Source organism: Semicossyphus pulcher, unplaced genomic scaffold, assembly GCF_022749685.1.
Source record: "Semicossyphus pulcher isolate SPU_LCO1_2020_fin unplaced genomic scaffold, fSemPul1.0.p SCAF_2, whole genome shotgun sequence".
Classification (NCBI taxonomy): Eukaryota; Metazoa; Chordata; class Actinopteri; order Labriformes; family Labridae; genus Semicossyphus; species Semicossyphus pulcher.
In genome coordinates this window covers 22,461,600-22,484,908 of record NW_027211693.1, presented here as the reverse complement: position 1 = coordinate 22,484,908, position 23,309 = coordinate 22,461,600, and the positions used below count along the sequence as shown (strand labels likewise).

The window sequence follows — 23,309 nt, the reverse complement described above, 5'->3', positions numbered from 1 at the left end:
TAGACATTTATTATTTGTTGAGGGATTAAGGCAAAACATTATCGAACTGTTAGTAATAATTGAGACCATAACCTATGTTTTAAAGGTAATGTTAGCTAACTAGCTAGCTGTCAACAAGGATACCGGAGATATGTAATAAAGACGCTATGTAAATAGTTTAGACATAGGGTGAGTCGAAAAGCAGTGTTGTAATATTTCTTTAAAGTCCAAAATATTTACTTTGAGTAGAATACACATACATTGTACAACATTGATTGTATCTTGTAGATATCATTTTTCCTCTTAAAGGAATTAGAAAAGCGATTTTGTGTTTGTCCATTAGATAAACTCCCCCTCCGCGCCACACTGAGACTACATTACCCACAGCCAGACGCCTTCCTCTCAAATGCACATGCGCAGTCGCTTGTTCTACTCTGGTCAGCTGTAGGAGAAAATGGCAGCACTCATGCTAGGACAGCAGGTAAGACATTCAATGATTTTGGTGATTTTTATAATTTGGTAATAGTTTTTACATATTTTTTATATCTCAAAAACATGTATTGAATATTGTGTTTCTTCTGGTGACCAGGAGGTGACAGTGAATATGCAACAAATTCACACGAGGCATTGCACTTGAATGACTGCTAACGTTAGCCTACAAGCTAGCTGTCTTTAACGTAATGGTACAGAGCGTGCCAAAAAGTTAATCAGCTCAAGTTATGTTTTCTCTGTTTTGAGATCATGCATTTTTTTTATTACTAGGTCCGCCAGTTCAGCACGTCTGTGATCAGACCAGCATCGAAACTGGTTAAGGTAAATAACGTCAGACTTCATGACGCTTAAGCCATTCATTCAACGTTGCAGGTAGTAACGGAAATAATTAGTCGCTGCAGCCTGGTTAATCCTTCTGTATATGTCCTTGTAGCCCCCAATCCAGGTATATGGAGTCGAGGGCCGCTATGCCACTGCTCTGTTCTCAGCTGCCAGTAAGCAGAACAAATTGGACCAAGTGGAGCAGGAGCTCGGGAGAGTTTCTGTAAGTCAGATAAAATGACAATAAATTCCACTATATTATGTAAAGCTCAAGGTGTAACCAAACGAGTGTGTTCCTCAACATTTGTGTTCTTCAACATTTTAGCCCTTATTGTAAATGAAATTGTAACATTGTAGTTGATTATGTCTGTAATTAATCATTCAAATAATCTTTAACAATGTTTACCTGATAAAACTTCAGAATAATCATTCAATATAATGATGATGATCAATGTCAGTCCAATCTATCCACCTTTATTTTATTACACATAGTCAGTTGCCTTTTCCTGTGTTATTTGTTTTTTTAGGCCCTGATCAAAGACCCCAAGCTTTCCAGCATTGTAATGAATCCTCATGTAAAGCGCAGCATGAAGCAGAAGACCTTCGGAGATGCTCTAACAAAGGCTAAGGTTTCACCTATCACCATCAACCTCATCAGTGAGTGATCACTGATTGTGTCTAAGTTGCCCTGTTCCCTGCGATGAGTTTTACCTTGGCTTTGGCTTTGCATTATCTAGATCATGGCTTAGTAGGCTCTGGGAGAGTAATATCGTAGATCAGAAATGATTTCAGTCTATTTGGTTTGGTCTGTAAAGGTAACTGGTAGCTGAAGAAGCAAAACACTATTTCTAATCGTTTTATCAGATGTGCTGATAAACAAGGTGACTTTTAAAGGGATCATAAACCACTAACACAAACCAAATAGGTTAAAAATAGGTACTTCAATGTAGTCCAAGTAGTGTTTACATGCTGTTACTTTCTTTGGTTTGCTCATAGGAACCAAAATCCCAAAAAATAGTTTACACTTTTTGTTTATTCTTAGAGATAATGTGCAGTTGTATCAAAGTCCACAATGTAAGAAGTTTCCCTTGGCTCACAAAGATGTATGTAAGAGTGACTTTGGTAGAATTGTTACACATACTCTTTCTGTTGCCATCTTGTTTTCTGCAGATAAAACATGCATTGTAAAGAAAGCTATCTTGTGCAGAGACATTTAGAAATTTATGTTGGCTTCAATATTTGACTGCGTCCTTTTAAGACAGTCCTTTTTTTAAATGTCTTTGACCTCTGGAGGGCCTGTGGAGGTCACAGGGAGCTAAGGATTGTCAGACCTATTGACTACACTAGCATGCTATAACTGGTTTGCTTATAGACTTATCTCTTTGGTTGTACGTGTGTTTGAATGTGTTTGTTAGCAAGAAATACAATATATAGGATGTACACTCTAATGTTTTATCGCCAACAAATGTTTTCTCAACTTAAGCCGTGAGTTTATACTGCACAGAAACAGAGAAAATGGTGTATCTCGCTGTAACATATCATACTCATGCTTTTTGTATCACAGATGTTTTGGCTGACAATGGTCGTCTTACTCTTACTGGGGATGTTATCACTGCTTTTGGCAAGATGATGAGTGCACACCGTGGAGAGGTCATCTGCTCTGTCACTACTGCTCAGGTAATTGTTGAAGATGCATTATTTGTTTGCCTCAACATCCTTGTTCAATTGTCAAATCCAAACTGGTCACCTAAAATAAAGATTATATTATGTATCAGTCACTTAACATTATGAATTGTACATTTTTAACTGTAAGTATGTTGTTCAATCAACAAACAAATATTTATCCATTTCAGGCTTTGGATGCAGCCAGTCTCTCTGAGCTGAAAGTCGCTCTCAATGGCTTTCTTCAGAAGGGTGAAACTATCAAGCTGGAAACAAAGGTACAGTGTCAACGCATGTCCCCAGAAATGTACAAATTACTATCATTTTCAGTTGTTGTGACTATCGGTCACAAGTCAAGTGCTAATGTAGAGTTGATTTTTTTAAAAATATCAGTAACGTAATATGTTATCTGTTATTTCAATTGTTGCCTCCTCCTCCTCCTCCTCCTAGTCGGATCCTTCAATCCTGGGTGGCATGATCGTCAGTATCGGAGACAAGTATGTGGACATGTCCACCAAAACAAAGATTCAGAAGCTGACCAAGCTCATCAAGGAAACTTAAGTCCCGTGGACTTAGTTTTGCAAAAGATTGGTGACAACCATCAGGGGAAACGTTGATAAATGTATATTGCTACCTGCTCTAGCACTGCAGCTGCTCCATAAATCCAGTGTATGTGCTTAAGTTCATATGGATGTTAATAAAAACATTAATAAACTACAAAAAATGAGAGGCCTTTTCTTGTCATTGACGATTGCTTTCACTGTGACACATATATGCTAGTGTTTTAATTTTTCACCTGACCAGTGATGAGGACGTAGACATGGTTTAGCTACTTATGTTAAGTGAAAAAATAGGAAATGGATGTCATAATTCAATATATATATTGTTTCTGCAGTGGTATTAATTTTATATTGTTAATAATAACAACAGGACCTAATTTTTTCTATTGAAAAACGTCTTGAATATGGTCTTAATTTGGTAGAACCCATTGATGTAGAAGAACCATCATCCGCTTCTGCGTTTCCTGGATGCCTTTGTGCGCATGCGCGGTCCGCGCATCCTGTTTTATTCATTTTTTTTCCAGGCGAAAATGGCTGCCTCTCTCATCTAAACCTCTGCTTAAAGGATTAATGAGCATTGAATAGGCAGCAGAAATAACAGTCCCGCATCAAGACCACACTGATGGACGCCAGGGCGTAGTTTTTGCAGCGCCTTCATAAACATGTTGAAGCTGCAAGTGAAGGAATATGTATGCGATTCGCATTTAACCCTTTCCAGCCCAACATCCTCTCACAAATAAGGTACGAAAAATAAATTTTACGTTATTTAAATAACTAAGCATTTTCAGGTTAAAATATTAACATTAATTTCTGTGCCTGCCATAATTTCTTTTAAAACTGGAGCTGTAGTTTTCCTCGCTTTGTCTTGACATCACGTATGTTTTGTGTTGTAACGGTAAAAGGCCTGCCTGCTCCACCAAAAGTGAGCATCTCGAAATGCTTTGGCTTTGTGTTTGTCCGGGTGCACGTGTGCATGTGTAGCTCTCCTACCTAATGATTATATTTCTCTGCACTCCAACAGAAAATGATGCATCAAGTGAGCAGCAGCAACAGTGACTATTGTATGAGTGGGCTGGCAGAGGACTGTCATCCAGCCAGCCACTTTGATTTATGTAGCACGCAATCCAACAAATTCTACCCCTCTGCCACAGCCCCTGGTTTGCAGTTGTCTCTTGCGGGCCTAGCCCCTTTACCACAGGGCATGCACAAGGTCATGGCATGTCAAATGCAACAGAGCCAGACTGACTTTCAGCCTCAGACGGTGAGGATCAGGGGTGCTGAGGCTGCAGGGCCTGATGGCTCTAAGAAGAAGAAGGGCATGGTGAAGTCTGGGCGGAGAGGGAGACCATCAGGGACCACAAAGTCAGCTGGTTACCGCACAAGTACTGGCCGTCCACTTGGGACAACTAGAGCGGCTGGGTTCAAAACCAGCCCAGGGAGGCCCCTTGGTACGACCAAAGCAGCAGGATACAAGGTGAGCCCTGGCAGGCCCCCCGGCAGCATCAAGAGTCTAGCTCGGCTCAAGAAGCTCGAGTTTGGTTGTGACAGCGTAAAGAAACTGGACTTTAGCAACTGCAGTGTCCCCAAGAAACTGGACTTCACTAGCTGTGATGTTCCTGCTTTTCCATACACCATGATGGAGAAAAGACCCCTCTGCGAGCCCAGTGGAAAAGTGGATGAAACCAGCGAATAGCTGGCAAAACATTTGGGTGCATGAGGAAGAGGATGTTCAGGAACTTTGTTTCTCTGTTGGAGAAAAGAACTTTGTTTCATTAAGAAATGTACAGTGTTTGACATTGTCTCCACCCTCTCATAATAAATGACTGAATTAGAAGTATGTTACTCCAGCTTGGCAGAGATGCATGCATATGACTTAATCACACCGATCAGTATAGGCGAAAAATGTATTTATCAGTGTTCAAACCAAACCGAAGAATGGATTAATTTCCTCTCTAACATTTCTTCCTCTGAGTTATGACATGTTCTCTCAATCTGCGTTAATATTTCTCTGGTGTCTTGTGACATTTTCTACATTTATAAAAGTTGAATTTAAGTACAAACAGCCAAATAACTCAGCTCCCTGAGCATAATAAATACGTGGATGTGTTGTTGTCCTACCTGTATTGTCCAGTTCACTATGTGTTTTACTTTGTGGTATTATCCTACATCATGCCTGAAATGGGAACACAGTGATACATTTTTAAGCAGCTCGAGTTGGTAAAACTTAATACACAATATTAACACAGTATTTGTTTTTTCTGCACTTTGTGAATATAGTTTTTTATTTTGTGTTGTAATAATAGTCTGTTTTTTGTACCCAAACACACTTGATAAGCACTTCCAGTTACCAGTGTACATGTAAGTTGTTATGCTGTTCATTAGGGAAAAAAACGACTTCATAAAACGGAAAAATAAGCTTTGTGAAATATGTAATAAATGCTATGTGCTGTATGTGAAACCAAAATAAAAGAAGTCTTTTCCACAGAAGCATTTCCTGTCAATGCCTCCCTTTCCTGTCAAATCGAAAGCATGTAATTCTCTCTGCGGACACTAGGGGGCTCGTATCCCCAGACAATAGTAATCACCTTGTAATAATGCCTTTATTTACCCCTTGTTAAATAAAATAACGCTAAACTGATATTCACCGTCTCGCTTTTTGGCCCTCATCTTACACAGTGTGATTAGCAGAATTGGTTAAAAATACTAACACAGGACCACGAAGTAAACGCTGATCTATCTGGGAGGGTGAATAAGTTAGTCGTCGAATCTATCTGGTGTTTTTACCGGATCATTTACCATAAAGGTTAGGGAAATTGACACCATGAGATTTGAGCTGACAGACCTGTTACAAAGTGTAAAACACCGCACAGAGAGGTAAGTTCCTCCTCTCTCAGGTCGGCATGTCACTGAATGGTCTTTGTTTGATCTTTAAGGACTGGCCCACTACAGCGAGCCTATTGTGCTCTCCAAGTTTGCGTGTTTAAAAATGTGAATGAATTTGATTTACAAATGCGCGCATCAAACCCTAATAAGTGTTTGTAAGGACACGCTGGAGGACGACCAGTGAGTTTTTAATGCGCGCTTATAGCCACCTTTTTTATCTTCTTTTCCTGAACGCCTAGCGGCCTGTTTCCTCATGTCAGAGCACTCTGTGGAGAGGCAACATGGCGCACGGAGGCTGGCTTGATCGGAGAGGCCGTGTGGCTGTTTGCGCACTGCAATCATTTTGCTGTCTCGGTCTCTCTGAAAGCCCGGCCTGCACCAGTCAGCAGAGTCAAACTCAGAAACAATGGGACACACGCGCACAAATGTCTAATCCAGGCCATTCATTCGTTTGGGATCATTATGTCATGTAGCTGTAATTTTATACCGGCGACTATCAGAAACTTCACCTGGATGTGCATGCGCGCGCATGTGAATGCTTGTGTGCGTGCGTGCCTATAAGTGTGGGCGCGTGCGTGTGAGTTTGAGCAGGGTGAGTGTCACGGCCCTGTGCAGACGGGGGGTTGGGTAGCAGTGCCGATTGGTTGCTGCTCACCAACATAGTCAGTCTGGGCTTGTTTTAACATAACCGGGGGCACTTCGACAGCAGGCAAAAAGCATGTAGTAAATAAGCTGCTGTGGATGGTAGGGGACCGGTTGTGGCACACTGAATTTCGCCGCTGTATGATGTTGCAGCGAACCGGAGATTTACTTGTTATTTTGTATCTAAGGTGACAGTTTTTAAGGGGGCCGCCGCTGATGAGGCGATGAAGTGCAGAGAATGAGAGCTGTGCCTGGGCCTACTACTAGTGCTGCTGCAGCTGGGATTGTGCAGATCCGCTCTCACAAACCGAGAAAAATACCCGCTTTGTGCCACATTACCAAACATCCGCTGTTGGTTTCACGGTGACCGACCTCCAAATGGTGAGTTTTTCGCCTTTCTCCACGTGTTGAAGGTGTTGTGAACTTAAAGGCGATCAGCCCTTTTTTGTGGGTTAATAGTAGCTTCCTCTGTGTGGCTGTAGCTTGTTTGTGTGAGCCACTCTGTGTGTGTCTGTGATGGCTCAGTGTCACCACCTCTACTACAGCCTCAGCGCTCCTCCATTGACTGTACGAGTCAGCGATCGTCATGACTCTCAACATTTAGACAAAAGCGGTGCGATTTTCTGATAGTTTGTGAATGAAATGTGTAAAAGCAGCGGGCCAGCGGTTCTGTTTTGTGTTTTGTCCGACCGGCCTCTAGTATGGAGGCCATGCAATGTCGGCTTATTTGTGTGTGTGTGTGTGTGTGTGTGTGTCTATGTGTGCGCTCAGTCCATAGCTGTATGCTCCTTTATAGGCTTCTGTCGGATTCGGTATGATTGCCGCTCTATTTCCGCAATGTTTTCATGTGTCTGTCAGAACGCTTTGTTGTTTTGTACAGTAAACAAGCCGTAATAACCACTAGATTATAGTAAGTGAGAAACTTGAATGGCTTCCCTTGTCTAACCTTTCTCTTTTGTTTTTTGACAGGATACAGCCGTGACAACATGAATCAGTCATACAGACCTCCTGTTAGGGTAGGCTCAGTGTTTGGTCCAGGCCAACCAGAGCTGAGGCCCCGCAATGGTCTTGTGAGCACTTCCTTTGGAAACCAATGTGGCATTGTGAGGCGAGGGTCCGACCAACCGTCAGCTTTGCAACTGCCTTCCTCCAGCCTCAAACAGCCAGCTGTACTGGGCTACAACCAGCCAGACCGATCCCACTGCTACAGCCCTCTGAGGAGGCTGCAGGACCTCAACACTGTGGTCTCCAGGCCGGACCTCGAGAGGGACCTCCATCCTAACAACCACTTCCACCATGCAAGCCCCATCAGTGACGATGATGAATTTGAAGCACCGTCAGTCCAGCTGCCTCTTTCTCCAGGCAATGATGACATGGAGTCTTTGGAGAGGCTGCAGGACGTGAGCAGAAATGGCTTCTCCCCTCACAGCCCTGACAGCTTGGAGGGCTGTTCTCCCATCTCCAATGGCTACCTGCATTTTGAGTCCACGCTGTTTGACAGCAGTGACATTAAGGAGGAGGATGAGGAGGGGGAGCACAGCAGTAGTGACGAGCTGGCGCCTTTTCATCACTCCCCAAAGTTAAGTCAGGAGCGAACTGTCACTGACAGCAGGACCACATGCACCTCAGGAGTGGATAAAAGAACCTACAAACCTACCGTCTTTAATCTGATGTCCAAAACTATATCTGAACTGAACCCCACACTAAGCCCCAGCGCACTGCCAGACATCACTATGAGAGATGGGTGGAGTTTGGGTGAGGAATCAGACAGTGATGATGAACTTACCTCTCCTGTGGACCCAGGACTCGTTTCACCAGCCGGCACCAACTCTAATGTGAGTCTGAAACACTGTGGAGGCTAAATTTATAACATGTGTACGACCAAGGTCAGGATTATTTTTGTTTTCCATGGAAAAGGCGGTCAGGATGCACAAGTGATATTAAAGTTTGACGTTATTGTACCACATGTGGCCAGCTACTAACCTGTGTCAATGCCACCGTAAAATGTTTTTATCGATCTTTTAGAGAGTGAAAGTTTTAAATATGAACACAAAACGTGGGAATATGACTAAAAATCATCTTTTAATCTCCTAAAAATCAGAATGTCAGGGATTAAATAAATTTATCAGGGATAAAGGGATTTTAATTTGCTTCTAACTACTTGATATAAAGTTCCACTGTTTTCTGCTTTACGTATTAAAGTATTTAATTGTCCTGTTTAGTCCAACAGCCCAAAGAAGAAGCCTCTTCCTGCGGTGAAGTACGTGGAGGGGGACTTGGTGTGGGCTAAATTCAACAGACGGCCCTGGTGGCCCTGCCATATCACATGTGACCCCAACCAGGGGACCCACACTAAGATGAAAGGTGAGTTTTCATTTATAAAGAGCAGAGAAGGTGAACAGATCTGATTTGAATGTAGATTTCATAACCACAATGTTGCTGTGCAAGGTTACTAATAGGTCAACTATATTCTCAGTTCCCTGTCCCCGCTCTTGTCGGATGTATTTTCTGGAGACGATTGGGGAGATTGTGGAAAGTGCCTGGGTCCCGGGGACTGCCATTCTTCCTTTTGAAGGAGGCCATCAGTTTGAAGACCTTCCAGTGCTAAGACGGAGAGGGAAGCAGAAGGAGAAAGACTACAAATATTCGGTAACTTCATGAAATGACAAATATAATTTAACCCTCTTGTGAACATTATCCTGACTGCTGTCTCTGCTCTTGGCAGATACCCAAAAGTTTACTGACTGCGTGGAAGGTCAGTGTGGCCGAAGCTGAGTATCGACAAAGGAATACTGAAAGTCGTCTTTCAATATCAGTCAACGGAGAGGAGCGCGTGCCGAGCCCAGTCTCTACTGATAAACCAGAGGAGTCCTCTTCTGTCTCTGTGGATCCGGATCGACCTCCCTCACCCATCAAAGGCCCCGACAGGAACGAGACCCATCTCATCAAAAACTCTGCTGCAACTCAACCCAACAAGAGCAAAGCTTGTAAGAAGAAGAAGAAATGTTTGTCGGACATTTTCGGCCACATAGTCGGTGGATCAAAGGAGGCGTCCGCCTTCACAAACTTGACGGATCAGTTTCATACTACAACTCGTGCACTGAAAGAAGAGCCAAAGGACTCACCGTATGCAGACCTGGATTCAGTTCCGATCCTGCATCGTCCTAAACGCACAGCAATCTCTCTAGCACCGGATGTAGACAGAGCGGTCAGAAAAGAACAGGGTTTAACTAAAGCTAAGACTAAGTTTAATGAAAAATCAAACCATGCGACCGTTTCCTGTGAGTCCTCTAACATTTTAACTAATAAAATGGCATCTAAAGACACAAACTCTGATCAGAGTTTTGGCAGCTGTAATGAATTGTCGAACAGTTCAAATGAAAAGCACTCTATGAATCTTCCTGCCAGCAGCCGTCTGATGACCAGGGCTCTGAACGCAGAGCAAGACACAGATATTAAAGATGCACTGGCAACGAGCCAAATCTCAACAGATGCTCAGGCTGATGATTGTCCAGATAATGCACCCACTATTACGCCCATCAAAACTGAAACGGCTCCTCACAGGGAGTCGCCAGGCAATGCATCATGCTCTACTAATCACAGCTCTCCAAGACGCCGAGCGAGGAAGCCTGATAAGAAGCACATTCATAATGGCTCATTGATAAAGTCTAAGTGTATAGGCTCAGGTGTACCCACAGTGCAACCTGCTAAGATCAAGATGGAAAACATTGTCCCGGATCAACCATCTTCTTCTTCCCCGTCCTCATCTCTTTCTCCAATGGAAGCTTTCCAGGATCCAAAGGAAGTAACATTTAAATCTCTTGAGAAGGAGGACAGCAGCGACTCTGAGTTGGCTGCATTTCGGCCCGATTCCAATTATAAATTCAGCACCTTCCTTATGCTCCTGAAGGACATGCATGATACCAGAGCAAAGGAAGGTAAACCCCTGACTCTGCCTCCATCACCGGTCCTGATAAAGGAGGAACCACTGGTCATCCCTACTTCTACAGGAGGAGACTCGCTGAAGGGCACGTGTGGTGGTTTCGCTCAAGGGATCAAAAGCGAGAGTAGGCCGGTGAAATCCTCAACACCCCAAAACAGAGCTGTGAAAACCAAGAACAGGACTAAACCTATCATGACAGCTGACACGTACCATTTTGAAGACTTTCCTGTTCAATTTAAGAACGTGAGCTCGGACAAGCCGCGTAGAAAACAAAAACTACCTGCCAAACTTAAACTCAGCATACCTGGCCTGTCTTTGGACCTGGCCGACTTGGCGTACGGCAGGGAGTTTGTTAGCGGCCACGCCGACTTAGCCGATCCTGAGGCTGCTGATTCCTCCGCCAGCTACCTCGATAAGACCTCAGGAACCGTGGTGGCTCCAAAGAAGCGCTGGCAGCTGGCTGAGGAGGCTGCTGGGAATCAGGGGGAAGTTACGAGAGAGGTGTCTGCTGAGATGAATGGGTCTTACCCTGTGATATCATCTCCAGATCTCGATCTAGGTGTTGAGAAGAAGGCAGAAAATGACTCACACTTCTCAGAGACGGGCAGCACAGCCGGTAAGACACAAATTGCTGTGTTTAGATTTTCCACTGAGCTGGTTAAATGTGTAAAAAAGTTCTATAAACTTATAATATTGAGTGTGTTGAGGCCCTTGAAGTGAATACCTCATTTGTACATCAGTTTGATTGTTAGTAATTCTGTAAATGTATTTTATTTGTTTCTTACAGGACAGTCAGAGAATAAACGCCTCCGGAAACCAACTAAACGGCTTCTTGAGTCGCGTGAGGAGTATGAGCAAATATTTGTCCCAAAAAAGAAATCAAAGAAACACAAGTCAGAATCTTCCAAATTGGTAAGATGGTCCTTTTCATCTCAAGTTTCCTTTCCTTTCAAGGGAAAGTACACGATGATGGACTTTATCTTGCGTGTGACACTTGATTCTTGTTAAAGGAAAACATTTATATCAAGGTGTGAAAGCTCTATCAGTATCTTTATTTGATTTACTTTTAATCTAAACATTCACCTTACCTGTTACACATGCAGCCTACAGTATGTAATGTATTAAGTTGGCTGCACACTGTCCAGTCAGCGCCCAGCTCACCTCAACATTCTAAAGTCGGCAGTTGCTGGTTTCAGTCTTTAGAATGTTCCGGAAACCAACTGCCAGCTCCACATTGCCCAGACACCAGCGGACAGGACAGACTTTAGTTGCCTACTTTTTCTTAGTCGAGTTTTTGATTTATTTTACATCAACGAAGGTCGTGCGTACTGATGTTCCACGCGTGAGTATAGGCTAGTTGTCAAGGGAACGCACTCTCAGACTGTTGCCGTGTGTTGGGAAAAGGCGCACATTGGACCGACTTTCCATTACTCCACCAAACCCGACTGGACATGTCAAACTCGAACAACCAACACCAACTGTTGGCGCACACTGACCCAGCAGTTCGTATTGGTTGGAGTTGGTTGGGCAGTGTGCAGCCACCTTTACTGGGATGCTTTGAGACCATGTGTGGAATTTAGGGCATCATGAAACAAATCTCCTGGTACTTTCCAAAGAGCCATTTCCTATGAAGTCTGTTTGTTTTTAGGGAGTAATTACTCCACAATAACCAGACTATTATGATAAGTACAAATAAGCATATCATTCCACCATTCAGTGTCTTTTTCCATATTATCAAGAACAACGCAAAAATATAAAGCCTTATAATGGACCTTAATTCAATTCAAAAGAGCTTTATTGGCATGGGAAACATACGTTTCAAACACAAATTAAGTACAATAAAAGAAGATAAAGACAAAGACAGAGCTGTATAAAACTGCAGCATTACAATCACTTAGAAAATATGTGATGTTTAACTTAAAATATAAACTGAAAATGTTGAATTTACTCTTAAAAATATAAAAAGATAAGGAAAGATAACTTAAGTTAAAATAGAAAAATGTTGACAAGAGTTAAGTACAAAAAAGTGACGACTGTGTATCACCTGTCACAGGTAAACCTACTTTGTATTCAATTTGAAACACGTTTCATCTACTCAACGCTGCTTCCTTTGCATATGTGTACACAGCAGACATCAGAGATGGCGGCGCTCCATGATGTCAGCAGCACCACAGCAGATATAATTACCTCAGCCTCCAACTCATCCTCGTCTTCAGTGGAGCCCGCCGAGGCTCCGTCAGAGCTGGAGCAGAGTCCGTCTCACGAAGAGCTCTCTCCTGTAGCACCCTCAGTATCTCCAGCCACAGTACCGCCCTCTCTTGACACAGAGGCAGCAGAAGAAACGGATCTACCTCCTGAATCTGGTAAATACGCGCGTTTGTCCTTGATATTTTGTTACATACAATATCAACTGTCATGTAGTGTGTAAGTGATTTTTTTCCCTCTTCAGAAACAGGGTTATTAATCCAGGAAAGAAAGAGGCCAAGGAAGCTGTCGCACAAGGTGCTGGAGTGTACCATAGAAGAAGTGTCTGTTGGTCCTGCAAAGAAGAAGGTATATCTGGAGAAAGCTATCTTAAGCCCCTTTCCCACTGGTAAAAAAAAAGGCTAACACCAGGCTTTTTTGCTTAGCGGGAAAGGTTACACACGGCATTCAGACCCGGGTCAAATTACTCTGCAGTAGACCCGGGTAATAGTCGCCTCGGCTCTGGTCGGAATTGATGGTAACACAAAACCTCGGCACGCTAATCACCCCACCCTCTTTTCCAGCACGGTGCTCCGTCGGTAACTTCTGCGACTCCTTGTCATCTCCGCTCCAAATTCCGCCCATCTCCGTCCGAGCAGCGTTAGAACATCGTTCCAAATTTGTCAGGGCTGAGTTTGATACACCGACTGAATGAGTAATAGATACAATAAAGGCCTAACCACCGTAACATCTTCACTGTTTCCAACCCTGTTTCGGGCGCGTTTGAGATGTCAGACAGTGACGCAGCAGAAAAGAGACCTAAAGAGACAATGGGCATTTATGAGCGAGTCTTCTCGTATCTGAAAAACCCTCGTCAACGTGCTGTGTCGGTGGGAAAGGGGTATTAATAAGAGGGGAAAAATCTGTCTTGGAGCTTTAGAAATGTTACTTCACCACCTGTTTGTTTTCCAGGAGCCAAAGCGAACCAGTGGAGTTACCACAGACGAAAAGGTGTTAGTCAAGAAAACTCAGGTACCACAAAAGCACAGTGACTGTTCTCATGTTTGATCAAACCATGTGACATTATATATTTAAACAATGAAATCTCGTTCTAAATAGGTTGGATTTTTGAAGAAAGAGAAGCCCAGCACATCCTCTACCCCCGCTGCTGCCTCCCAGGACTCAGAAATCCCTGATTGCCTCGAGGACTTCACTCCAAGCAGACCTCCCAGCCCCCGAGGATCAAAGACCCCCAAGCAGGAGGTGGAGACGGAGGCCTGCAGCACTGAAGAGAAACAAGATGCACACACTGGAACACTAACTCCCAAACCTGAGGTGTGCATGTCGCAGTGATCAGCTGTCATTGGTCGTCGGTCACAGGAGGATAAAAGTGCGTTCATGAGTGTAACATTATGTTTAAGCATCCCTCTTTATGTCTGTAGGTGCTGTCTGTGGGGTTGAATGACAGCTACTCTTCCCATGTGGATGTGAAAGGGAAAATAGGTGCTACAACGTTAAAGGAGAATGTCTGTCAGGTGAGATAATCTACCATCTTTTTTGTCATAACAGGTAGATTATCAGGGTGTATCTTATTGAGTCTTTGTGTGCAGGTGTGTGAGCGGACAGGAGACCTGCTGGTGTGTGACGGACACTGTTATGGAGCCTTCCACCCGCAGTGTATCGGCCTGTCAGCGGCTCCTAAAGGAAAATTCTTCTGTCGTGAATGCAACACTGGTTAGTGCGCATTGTGTCTGACGCAGAGCTGATAACAAATCTGTCTCAGGTCATAAAAGTGTCCTCACCGGGAATCCTTCCTGTTGCTTTCAGGTGTCCACATGTGCTTTGTGTGTAAGAAGTCTGGTAACGGGGTTAAACGCTGCATCATACCACTGTGCGGGAAGTTCTACCATGCGGAGTGCATACTGGCGTACTCGGCTACACAGCCACATAACAAAGGCTTTCGCTGCCCTCTGCACGTGTGTCTGTCCTGCCACATCACCAACCCTCTCAACGTCTGCAGCTCCAAAGGTAAGCTCCAGATCTGCCCGTGGGCGTAAACAATGATGCTTTAGAGCATCGAGATGCCGTGTTGATTTCACAGCGTTGTACATGTCCTGATTTATGTAGCTGACAACGTCATTGTCATATTTCTTTTAGAATGGAAAATTGCTTTAATGAACTTTGCAAAGTTAATCTCTATTTACAGCTTCTATATTAAAATGTAGAATCTGTAGGCGCACGACCAGATTTCAGTACAGGAAGTGTTCTGGTTTCTGTTTGTAGTACATTTGTAGTCAGAGTAATATTGACCAATCATGACTCAGCGGGAAAAACAGTCCGTTGGAAGAGCAAAAGCAGGCGGAACGTAATCCACCATGACATCCCGGCTCCCATCAGTGGTCATCTGATGACAATTTAGCTTCTTGTTAATCTCTATATACAGAAATCTGCATGCTAACAGCTAACAATCCGTCCTTCTCCTCTTGAGGACAGACCTGACAAAGCATGTATTCTTACTGTTTTACTAATCTGCATCATGATGTTGTAATTTCAGCAAAGGTAAGACCCGTTAATTAAAGTAAATCCCAAGAAAATCGGTTTATTTTTCAGGTTCATACCGCTGAAGTTAGCCAGAGTGAAGCCTCTGTGTAACCCACCGTTTACAGTGAAGCTGAGACTCACCAGTAAAAGATGAACAGGCGCTCCTCCGGGGGATTTACTGAACCGAGAAATGACACCATTTATTTTGCTGACATATGTAGACGGGCGAATTTTGCTTTACTTTTGAACTGAACACACGGTCGCTTCTCAAGTTGGATTGTAAACAGTGCAGTGCACAGAAAAGGAAGTCTTGGCTGGAAGTCCTTAATAGCGAAACGCTGGCTAAACCAGAATGTCCCAAAAGTTTACCGTCACTCCCAGAGGCTTTATCATGGTCAGACTCCAGCGATGGGTTCTGAGATTGCATACTAAGCAACAATGATACACGCTAATAGGAGAGCACTATTAAGACATTTTTCAAGACTCTCATCACCATTGTGTTTGCCCTGCAAAATCAATTCATGTTGTTTATAACAAACTCTGAACCTGCTATCCCTACACCACATTACACTACTACACATTTATTGGATGATGTTTTGACATGTTTTATGGATTACTCACTGTCTGGGAGGATTAAACCTTACAAAGTGGCTGCAGCTGATAATTGTGGCATCTTTGCTCATTGAGGAAACAGTTCCAGCAGTCTGCCATTCTTTAAACAGCACCTGATGCTCAAAGACAAACACTGTGTGTTGTCTAAGATTTTGGCAGCTATACCTGATACCAATAAACTCCTGCTGAACAGGATTTAAGCTTGTAACCATAGTGTGCACCAGGCTTTGGTAAAACTTGACACATATACATCTTTGTGTAACCATGTATTTTGATTTAAAAAAGACACAAGTGTTTGTGTTGTTGGTTGCTTGTCACATAACATAAATAAAATGTCCAGGTGGCTATTTAGCTCTCTTTCCTCCTCTGTATTTTGATCATAGGTCGGTTGGCCCGCTGTGTTCGCTGCCCTGTGGCCTATCACGCTAATGATAACTGTATGGCAGCAGGCAGCCTGGTGCTGGCCAACAACAGTTTCCTCTGTCCAAACCACTTCACCCCCCGCAAGGGCTGCAAGAACCACGAACACATCAACGTCAGCTGGTGCTTTGTCTGCTCTGAAGGTAAGTCTTTTACAAACTGTCGGCATGTTTAAAATGCTTATAAAAACCATGAAAGTACTGCTTTGAAAAATGCACTGTGCACATTACTTTTCAGGGGAGCATTATGTGTTGTAAAAAATGTTCTGCCTCACCCTATTTTTAAATCAAATGCTCCCACTCGGAGAGTTTATCTGTAAAATAGCTTTTCGCTCCATTTGTACGCCGTCTCTACACACAAGTCTTCCTCTGAAAACCAGGATCTTCGAAGGAATATTTCCAAACTGCAATTAATGTTCTGAATCTTGCAACATCATTACTAACACTGATGAAATAAACTGCTAACACTGATGAAGTAAACTGACACATTGTCAGTCTTAAGTTGTAATCTCGAAGATCTCAGTTTAATTCTCTTTGGCGGCACCTATGGCGATAAACGGTAATTGTGGGAGCACACTGCATGTGTGACGTCCACGGTTGGCTCCGGTGGTAACTCGTGATTTTCCTCGCTGACGGTCGCTTTCCTTTTCAGACTGTTTGTCTTCATCTGAGCGTCAAAGTTGTTTCCTTTTCTTTGGATTTTCTCATTTTTGAAGTTGTATCTGTAGTCATCGATCTTTTCTTTGTTTGTTCAGCCATAGTTGATTAATGTTTACTTGCAACACTTGCAGACACTGGAAAAGTAGCCGCTTAGCTCCGTCTACCCTCTCTGTCAGACCAACCACTAATGGGTGATAGAAAATGTGTCACTAACAGCGTGCCAGTTGTGATTTTTTTTCAGCGAAAGTCACACCAGACACCTGGTCTGTAATACTGCAAATGCAAAGGCTCATTAGGCAATAGATAGTGACTTAACAGACATTTATTTACATACAAATCTTTGAGATTATATCTTTAATTAACTAGAATTTGCTGCATTATCTTCTCCTGTCTAGGCCCTCAATTAGTGGATCAGCTGATCACCAGTGACAACTTTAATAATCATTAATTTGCTTGGTATTAATTTAATGGTTAAGTCTTACAAGTATGTACAATTTCTGGATTATCCTTTTTTTTAAATTATTATTATTTTACATTAGTATTCTTTAGTGTGTTCATTTTTTATTTATTTTTGGACTTTTATGCCTTTATATGCGTTGATTAAATATAAAAGTAATTTGGAAACTGCTCCTGGAGCTGAAACAACATGTGGTGGACACTTCACTAAGTTTTGAAGTAGTAACTGACTCGACTAGCTGACTAATAATGAATACAAAGTCATCTTTGTTGCTGTGATGTTGCAGGGGGCAGTCTGCTGTGCTGTGAAGCCTGTCCAGCTGCTTTCCATCAGGAGTGTTTGAACATTGAGATGCCTCAGGGCAGCTGGTTCTGCAATGACTGCAAGGCTGGGAAGAGGCCTCGTATTAAGGACATACTGTGGGTCAAATGGGGACGTTACAGGTAAGGCCGAAGCCCTTTACATACAGTTTCTTTAAGTAACATTTAGAGTCCTGTATTTGTATGTTCTAATACCTGATCTGACTCTTCAGGTGGTGGCCTGCGGAGGTCTGTCTGGCCAAAGATGTTCCTAATAACATCCTGAGGATGAAACATGAGGTGGGAGAGTTCCCGGTGCAGTTCTTTGGCTCCAAAGATTTCGTGTGGACGTACCAGGCCAGAGTCTTCCCCTACATGGAGGGTGACACACACAACATAGAGAAGATGGGGAAGGGTGCAGATGCAGTTTACAAAAAGGGTTTGTTCCTGTCTCCAATAACTGTATGAAGAACATTTTCCTGCTTTTGTTATTAAGAAATAAAGACTTAATTTTGTTAGTTAATGTTTGAATTGTTTGTCTTTATAGCCCTGACCGAAGCAGCAGAGCGGTTCAGAGAGCTCCAGGCAGAGAGAGAGATGAAGCAGCTTCAGGAGGACAGAAAGAACGACAAGAAACCTCCTCCATACAGGCACATTAAGGTGCTGTGTGTCCCCACATACACATGCTTTATGCTTTATCTAAAGAGCACTTCACTTAGATGAATGTTATAGAAATATAACGCCTCTGTCTGTGTCCCTCAGGTAAACCGGCCAATAGGGAAGGTGCAGATCATCACTGCTGACCTGTCAGAGATCCCACGATGCAACTGTAAGGCGTCTGACGAGAACCCGTGCGGCATCGACTCCGAGTGCATTAACCGTATGCTGATGTACGAGTGCCATCCCCAGGTGTGTGCGGCAGGGGAGCGCTGTCAGAACCAGGCCTTCACAAAGCGACAGTACACACCTGTGGAGATTTATAGGACGCTGTCGTGCGGCTGGGGTTTACGCGGCGTGTCGGACATCAAGAAGGTATTTGTGGAAGAAATCAGATGATGACAAATGTGTGTGACCAAAATACTCGTGTTAATCTGTTATTATTGTTGCTTATCAGGGAGCCTTTGTGAGTGAATATGTAGGAGAGGTGATCGATGAAGAAGAGTGTCGAGCCCGGATCAGACATGCCCAGGAGAACGACATCTGTAACTTCTACATGCTCACGCTGGACAAGGTGACGCTGATGATCATAACACTGGATTCTCTATGTAGGTCACATGCCAGGTGCCAACCGGTTTGTATTTTGTTATTCCAGGACCGGATCATTGATGCCGGGCCCAAAGGGAACCAGGCTCGCTTCATGAACCACAGCTGCCAGCCAAACTGTGAGACGCAGAAATGGACTGTGAACGGGGACACCAGGGTCGGGCTGTTTGCTCTACAAGACATCCCAAAAGGTTCGACTGTCTACTCCTTATTTATGTGTTACTGTTAATCTTAGCTCAGCAAAGATCTAATACAACATGTTCTATAGGTGTGGAGCTGAAGTTCAACTACAACCTGGAGTGTCTTGGTAACGGCAAAACTGCCTGTAAATGTGGAGCACCAAACTGCAGCGGTTTCCTGGGTGTCCGGCCCAAAGTAAGAGCCGACATTTGAAAGTTCGACAATGTTCGCTCTTCAGATGGTGTTCTAACCATCATTTCACCTTTTTCTTGTTCAGAACCAGCCGTCAGCTGAGAAACCGAAGGAAGGGAGGAGGAGAGTTTCCATGAAGAAGAAGACCAAACAGGAAGTGACAAAGGAGAGGGAGGACGAGTGCTTCAGCTGTGGTGACGGAGGCCAGATAGTGTCCTGTAAGAAGCCCGGCTGCCCGAAGGTCTATCACGCTGACTGTCTCAACCTGGCCAAGAGGCCTGCAGGCAAGTAAAATAGAGCCGAATAAGGAGTTATTTTGATTTATATTCCTCAGAGGCAAGACTCAAGTTCTCATCAAGCCGACAAGATTTTTGAATATCCTCAAACACATGGGTATAAGGTCACTTTTCCCAAAAATCAAGTTCAAACGAATTTAACGTGATAAGGAAATTGTTCAAATTATATCAAACACTGACGTTTAACCCCCATAACTTTGTATAACTACATATTGGGTACATAGTGGTACATACAGCGCTTCTTAGGTGCGTTTGTTTTGGCCCTGGAGCAGAACAACAAGTGTCTCCTGTGCTTTCTCATCACGGTAGGGACGCTGAAGCAGGAAAGGTTAACAACGGCTTAGCTCATTAGTTTCCTTCATTGGTTTGTAGCAGGGAGCGTGTTAGCACCATCTGTTGGAATGCAAGGCACACTACTTTAAACGTGCGAGCATTCTGGGACTCTGGAAAGCAGATTAGTAATTTGTTCGTGGGCAAGCATTTTCTGCTGTGCTTCAATTTTGAATTCTATCATTACATTATCATTACATTTCGAACAATTAATATCTCACCAGGTTCGAATGATATATCGAATTTCGACTGAAAAGTAACAGCCCTAATGGGTATAAGAAGAGAACCGGGATCACCAGGCAGTCATTATTTTTCAAACAAATAACATAGTGTGCAAAATGTAAAGGCCGAGCCTGGTGATGCTTTTTAAAGGAAACATCTTCATGCTTTACCAGAAAACTAGTGTTACCAGCAACCTATATGAGATAACTTGCGTACGTTTGATTGGAATTTATATGTCTCTTAGTTTGTTTATAAACAGATATAATAAAGGAATGGTGTTAGAAATAAGTACTGAAGAAACTGTATGTTCTGAATAAGTCATATTTTGGTAACAATGTTATCTTGATTTCATATTTGGACAGAATTTAGATGAAATTGGACTAAACAGTAACATTTGGACTTAATGTGTTTTGGGTTCAACAATGAGAGATAGACCACATTTATTTGAGATAAAATGCGGCTCAAACTCACAGCCACTTTAATGTCTGCCTTGGCTTTATTATGTCTCAGTAGCCCAATATTCTAAGGTGATTTTGGCAATAACTCTTATCATAATAATACACATTCGTTATGAAAAACTAGATAATTTATTGGTTTTATCCACTCGTCTTTCATCAAAAATCTTACTACTGGAACCTTCAGTCCTAATGCATTTCTCTAACCGTACTGTGATCATGTCTGCAGGGCGATGGGAGTGTCCATGGCACCAGTGTGACATCTGTGGAAAAGAGGCTGCTTCGTTCTGTGAGATGTGCCCCAGCTCGTACTGTAAAGAGCATCGAGAAGGAATGCTCTTCATCTCCAAACTGGACGGCAAGCTGTCCTGCAGTGAGCACGACCCCTGCGGTCCTGATCCACTCGAGCCGGGGGAGATCCGCGAATACGTGCCCAACATGACCTCCATGAGGCCTGGGGCCGCGGCTGTGCCTGGCACTCTCTCGCTGGTCCCCGACTCCAGACGAGCCGGTTCTTCCCCCGTCACTCCCACTGCTGGCCAGGCTGCGGCAGCAGGTCCGGGGCCTCCTCCTCGTCTCTACATCAACACAAAGACTGCTACCTCCAGCTTCATCCCCTCCAACAGGTCTTACCTCACAGACAGGACTGAGGGCAAAGGGTTTTCCACTCCCACTTCCTCAAAGGATGAGAGAGAGGACGGCGAGGTGGAGGACGGGGAGGTGTGCGGGTTAGACTTGGAAGACGACGACGACGACGACGATGACGATGATGATGATGATGATGATGAGGACGACGAGGATGAAGAAGCAGAGGAGGAAGAGGATGAAATGGAGGAGATGGAGATTGTGGAAGACGAGGATGAAGATGAGCCGCTGTATGGAGGTGATCTGCTGGAGGGACAAGACGAGGATGAGGATGAAGGCGAGGATGTGTATGACTCATATGATTATGTGGACGATGATGCTGATGATGGAGAGGTGGAGGGGGAGGACTCGGAGGAGTGGGGGAGAGTGGAGGACGATGACAAGTGACTCAGTCCATATACTCCTTCATAACTACTCAGAAAAAACTCTCAAGACACTCAAAGGAGAAAAAGAGTTTGATATTTTGGTACCTACTTGAACGCGACACTGCCTTCACTTTGGTACTGCGTTGCCTTCTCGTCCCCAGACTGCTGGACTCTCAGCGGGAAGGTGTGCTGGTGCTAAGGCTCGGGGACTGCTTCAGTCCGTCTCTTTATACTTCTGTCAATATGTTTATTTGTGTCTGGTGCTGTTTTGTTCTTTTGTTTGTTCTCTCAACATTGTTTACATTTTTTGGTCTTTTTTAATGTTTGGAATATAAAAAAGGTGAGAAGTTCCACCTGACCAAACTGTCATCATAACGCCCTCTTACGTTGTTGTTACTGTCTAAACGTCTTTCCAATAACAAGAGTGATCAAAATAGTGTTCTCACTGGTCTATGTTACAGTTAAGCACAACAATACCTGCTTGGTGCTTCTAAGGAATGCAAAAATAAAACCAACTGGGGTCATCAAGACTTACTCACAAAACAAACCGCCTGTTTTCTTTATTCGTTCATCCCTTTTTCCTCCCAACAGGAAGGTCAAAGCTCAGGATGGAAGGCACAGAAAATTTATGTCATACGGCTCTACAGTCATCGCAGATAACACTTACATTCTCTCTGCATACGTCATTGCTGTCCCATTCTTGAAATTAGAAAATAAATCTTAGTACTTACACACTTGGTATCTAGTATTTTGTTTCATGTGGTCACATCTGGCACAAAAATGCTTTATGTTGGCAGTATTTTCTTTTTATCGGTTGTGGCCAGATAAAGCTCACAGGGGACGGCAGGACAAAGAAAGCTTCTGCCTTCCTATTTCTATGCCATAATAATACCATGACCCCATTTTGCTGTGGAGTCATTAACTTTGACCATTTCCGACACAATGACACAAAATTTGAATAAAAAGGTCATAAAAGAGTTATTAAAGGTCCTCAAGATCAGAATATTAAGGCCTTTCATTGGGTGATTGCATTCTAAATTATATTAGTTGCTAAGCCATTATTAACACTTTAGGTGTTTTCATCCCTCATTTATATCCATGGCAAATATCAAATGACATAATGAATATCAACAAATAGGACAATAAATTAAAATACATAAATAAATAAAAAACAACAAACAAAGACGGCACAAAAGGAATAAATATTCAAATCAAAAGAAATGGGATAAGCCCTGTACAGCCAACAGTGAGGCCAGAAGTTCCTAATGACCTGGTGATAAGCCACAATGAGAAAAACCTGCACTGTGCTGGGGGAAATATATTATTAAACTATTACACACTCATATGTAACATTCTAACTAACGTTTCTCTAATTGTGACAAGAACAAGCCCAATATTCCATCAAAGATAGCTTCTCTCCCACGCAATCTATAAGTCATCCGTTCACATGAAGCACATTAACTCAATCCACTCTTTAAAAGTGGACATACTGGAAGATTTCCATCGGCGTAAAATTATTCTACAGCCAGTTATCAATAGAAACCGTTTCCTTCGAAAAACAATGCCCCCATTGTTAGGATCCTGGAGATTAGTGCAGCAGCGATGCAGCGGTGTCTGCTAGATGTCGCTCTAACAGCAACGACGCCACATTCGCTGACATTAACACCACAGAAGAAGACAGGATGTGACGTCGCTGTGGTTGTAAAA

The 23,309-nt window shown here is 43.3% G+C and overlaps 3 protein-coding genes across 3 annotated transcripts; all 3 read left to right on the top strand.

The window, feature by feature from the left end:
- Positions 1 to 403: 403 nt before the first annotated feature.
- atp5po (ATP synthase peripheral stalk subunit OSCP) lies at positions 404 to 3,178 on the top strand. Its single transcript, XM_069669900.1, has 7 exons — positions 404 to 460; positions 742 to 792; positions 905 to 1,015; positions 1,320 to 1,449; positions 2,357 to 2,469; positions 2,646 to 2,732; positions 2,905 to 3,178. The coding sequence occupies exons 1-7, from the start codon at positions 434 to 436 to the stop codon at positions 3,013 to 3,015; spliced, it is 630 nt and encodes a 209-aa protein (XP_069526001.1). The 5' UTR covers positions 404 to 433; the 3' UTR covers positions 3,016 to 3,178.
- A 355-nt stretch (positions 3,179 to 3,533) lies between these two features.
- Positions 3,534 to 5,501, top strand: LOC138598316 (UPF0461 protein C5orf24 homolog). The gene is made up of 2 exons (XM_069670081.1): positions 3,534 to 3,755; positions 4,036 to 5,501. Exon 2 carries the CDS (start codon positions 4,039 to 4,041, stop codon positions 4,705 to 4,707), a length of 669 nt encoding a protein of 222 aa, XP_069526182.1. The 5' UTR covers positions 3,534 to 3,755; positions 4,036 to 4,038; the 3' UTR covers positions 4,708 to 5,501.
- A 1,097-nt stretch (positions 5,502 to 6,598) lies between these two features.
- On the top strand, positions 6,599 to 22,147 carry nsd1a (nuclear receptor binding SET domain protein 1a). Its single transcript, XM_069669836.1, has 23 exons — positions 6,599 to 6,920; positions 7,509 to 8,374; positions 8,762 to 8,903; positions 9,016 to 9,188; positions 9,265 to 11,098; positions 11,270 to 11,394; positions 12,611 to 12,845; positions 12,932 to 13,035; positions 13,639 to 13,698; positions 13,786 to 14,001; positions 14,109 to 14,201; positions 14,277 to 14,400; positions 14,494 to 14,694; positions 16,203 to 16,382; positions 17,642 to 17,798; positions 17,888 to 18,093; positions 18,202 to 18,314; positions 18,417 to 18,686; positions 18,769 to 18,885; positions 18,967 to 19,108; positions 19,186 to 19,292; positions 19,375 to 19,573; positions 20,822 to 22,147. The coding sequence occupies exons 2-23, from the start codon at positions 7,526 to 7,528 to the stop codon at positions 21,622 to 21,624; spliced, it is 6,450 nt and encodes a 2,149-aa protein (XP_069525937.1). The 5' UTR covers positions 6,599 to 6,920; positions 7,509 to 7,525; the 3' UTR covers positions 21,625 to 22,147.
- The last annotated feature ends 1,162 nt before the right edge of the window (positions 22,148 to 23,309 follow it).

Excerpts from the sequence above, each read along its gene's own strand:
- LOC138598316 (XM_069670081.1), top strand. The coding sequence starts at position 4,039 with ATGATGCATCAAGTGAGCAGCAGCAACAGTGACTATTGTATGAGTGGG.
- nsd1a (XM_069669836.1), top strand. The coding sequence starts at position 7,526 with ATGAATCAGTCATACAGACCTCCTGTTAGGGTAGGCTCAGTGTTTGGT. Across the intron at positions 13,699-13,785 it reads TGTTAGTCAAGAAAACTCAG|GTTGGATTTTTGAAGAAAGA; the intron begins GTACCACAAAAG and ends CGTTCTAAATAG. Across the intron at positions 14,202-14,276 it reads TAAAGGAGAATGTCTGTCAG|GTGTGTGAGCGGACAGGAGA; the intron begins GTGAGATAATCT and ends CTTTGTGTGCAG.
- atp5po (XM_069669900.1), top strand. The coding sequence starts at position 434 with ATGGCAGCACTCATGCTAGGACAGCAG. Across the intron at positions 2,470-2,645 it reads GCTCTGTCACTACTGCTCAG|GCTTTGGATGCAGCCAGTCT; the intron begins GTAATTGTTGAA and ends TATCCATTTCAG. Across the intron at positions 2,733-2,904 it reads CTATCAAGCTGGAAACAAAG|TCGGATCCTTCAATCCTGGG; the intron begins GTACAGTGTCAA and ends TCCTCCTCCTAG.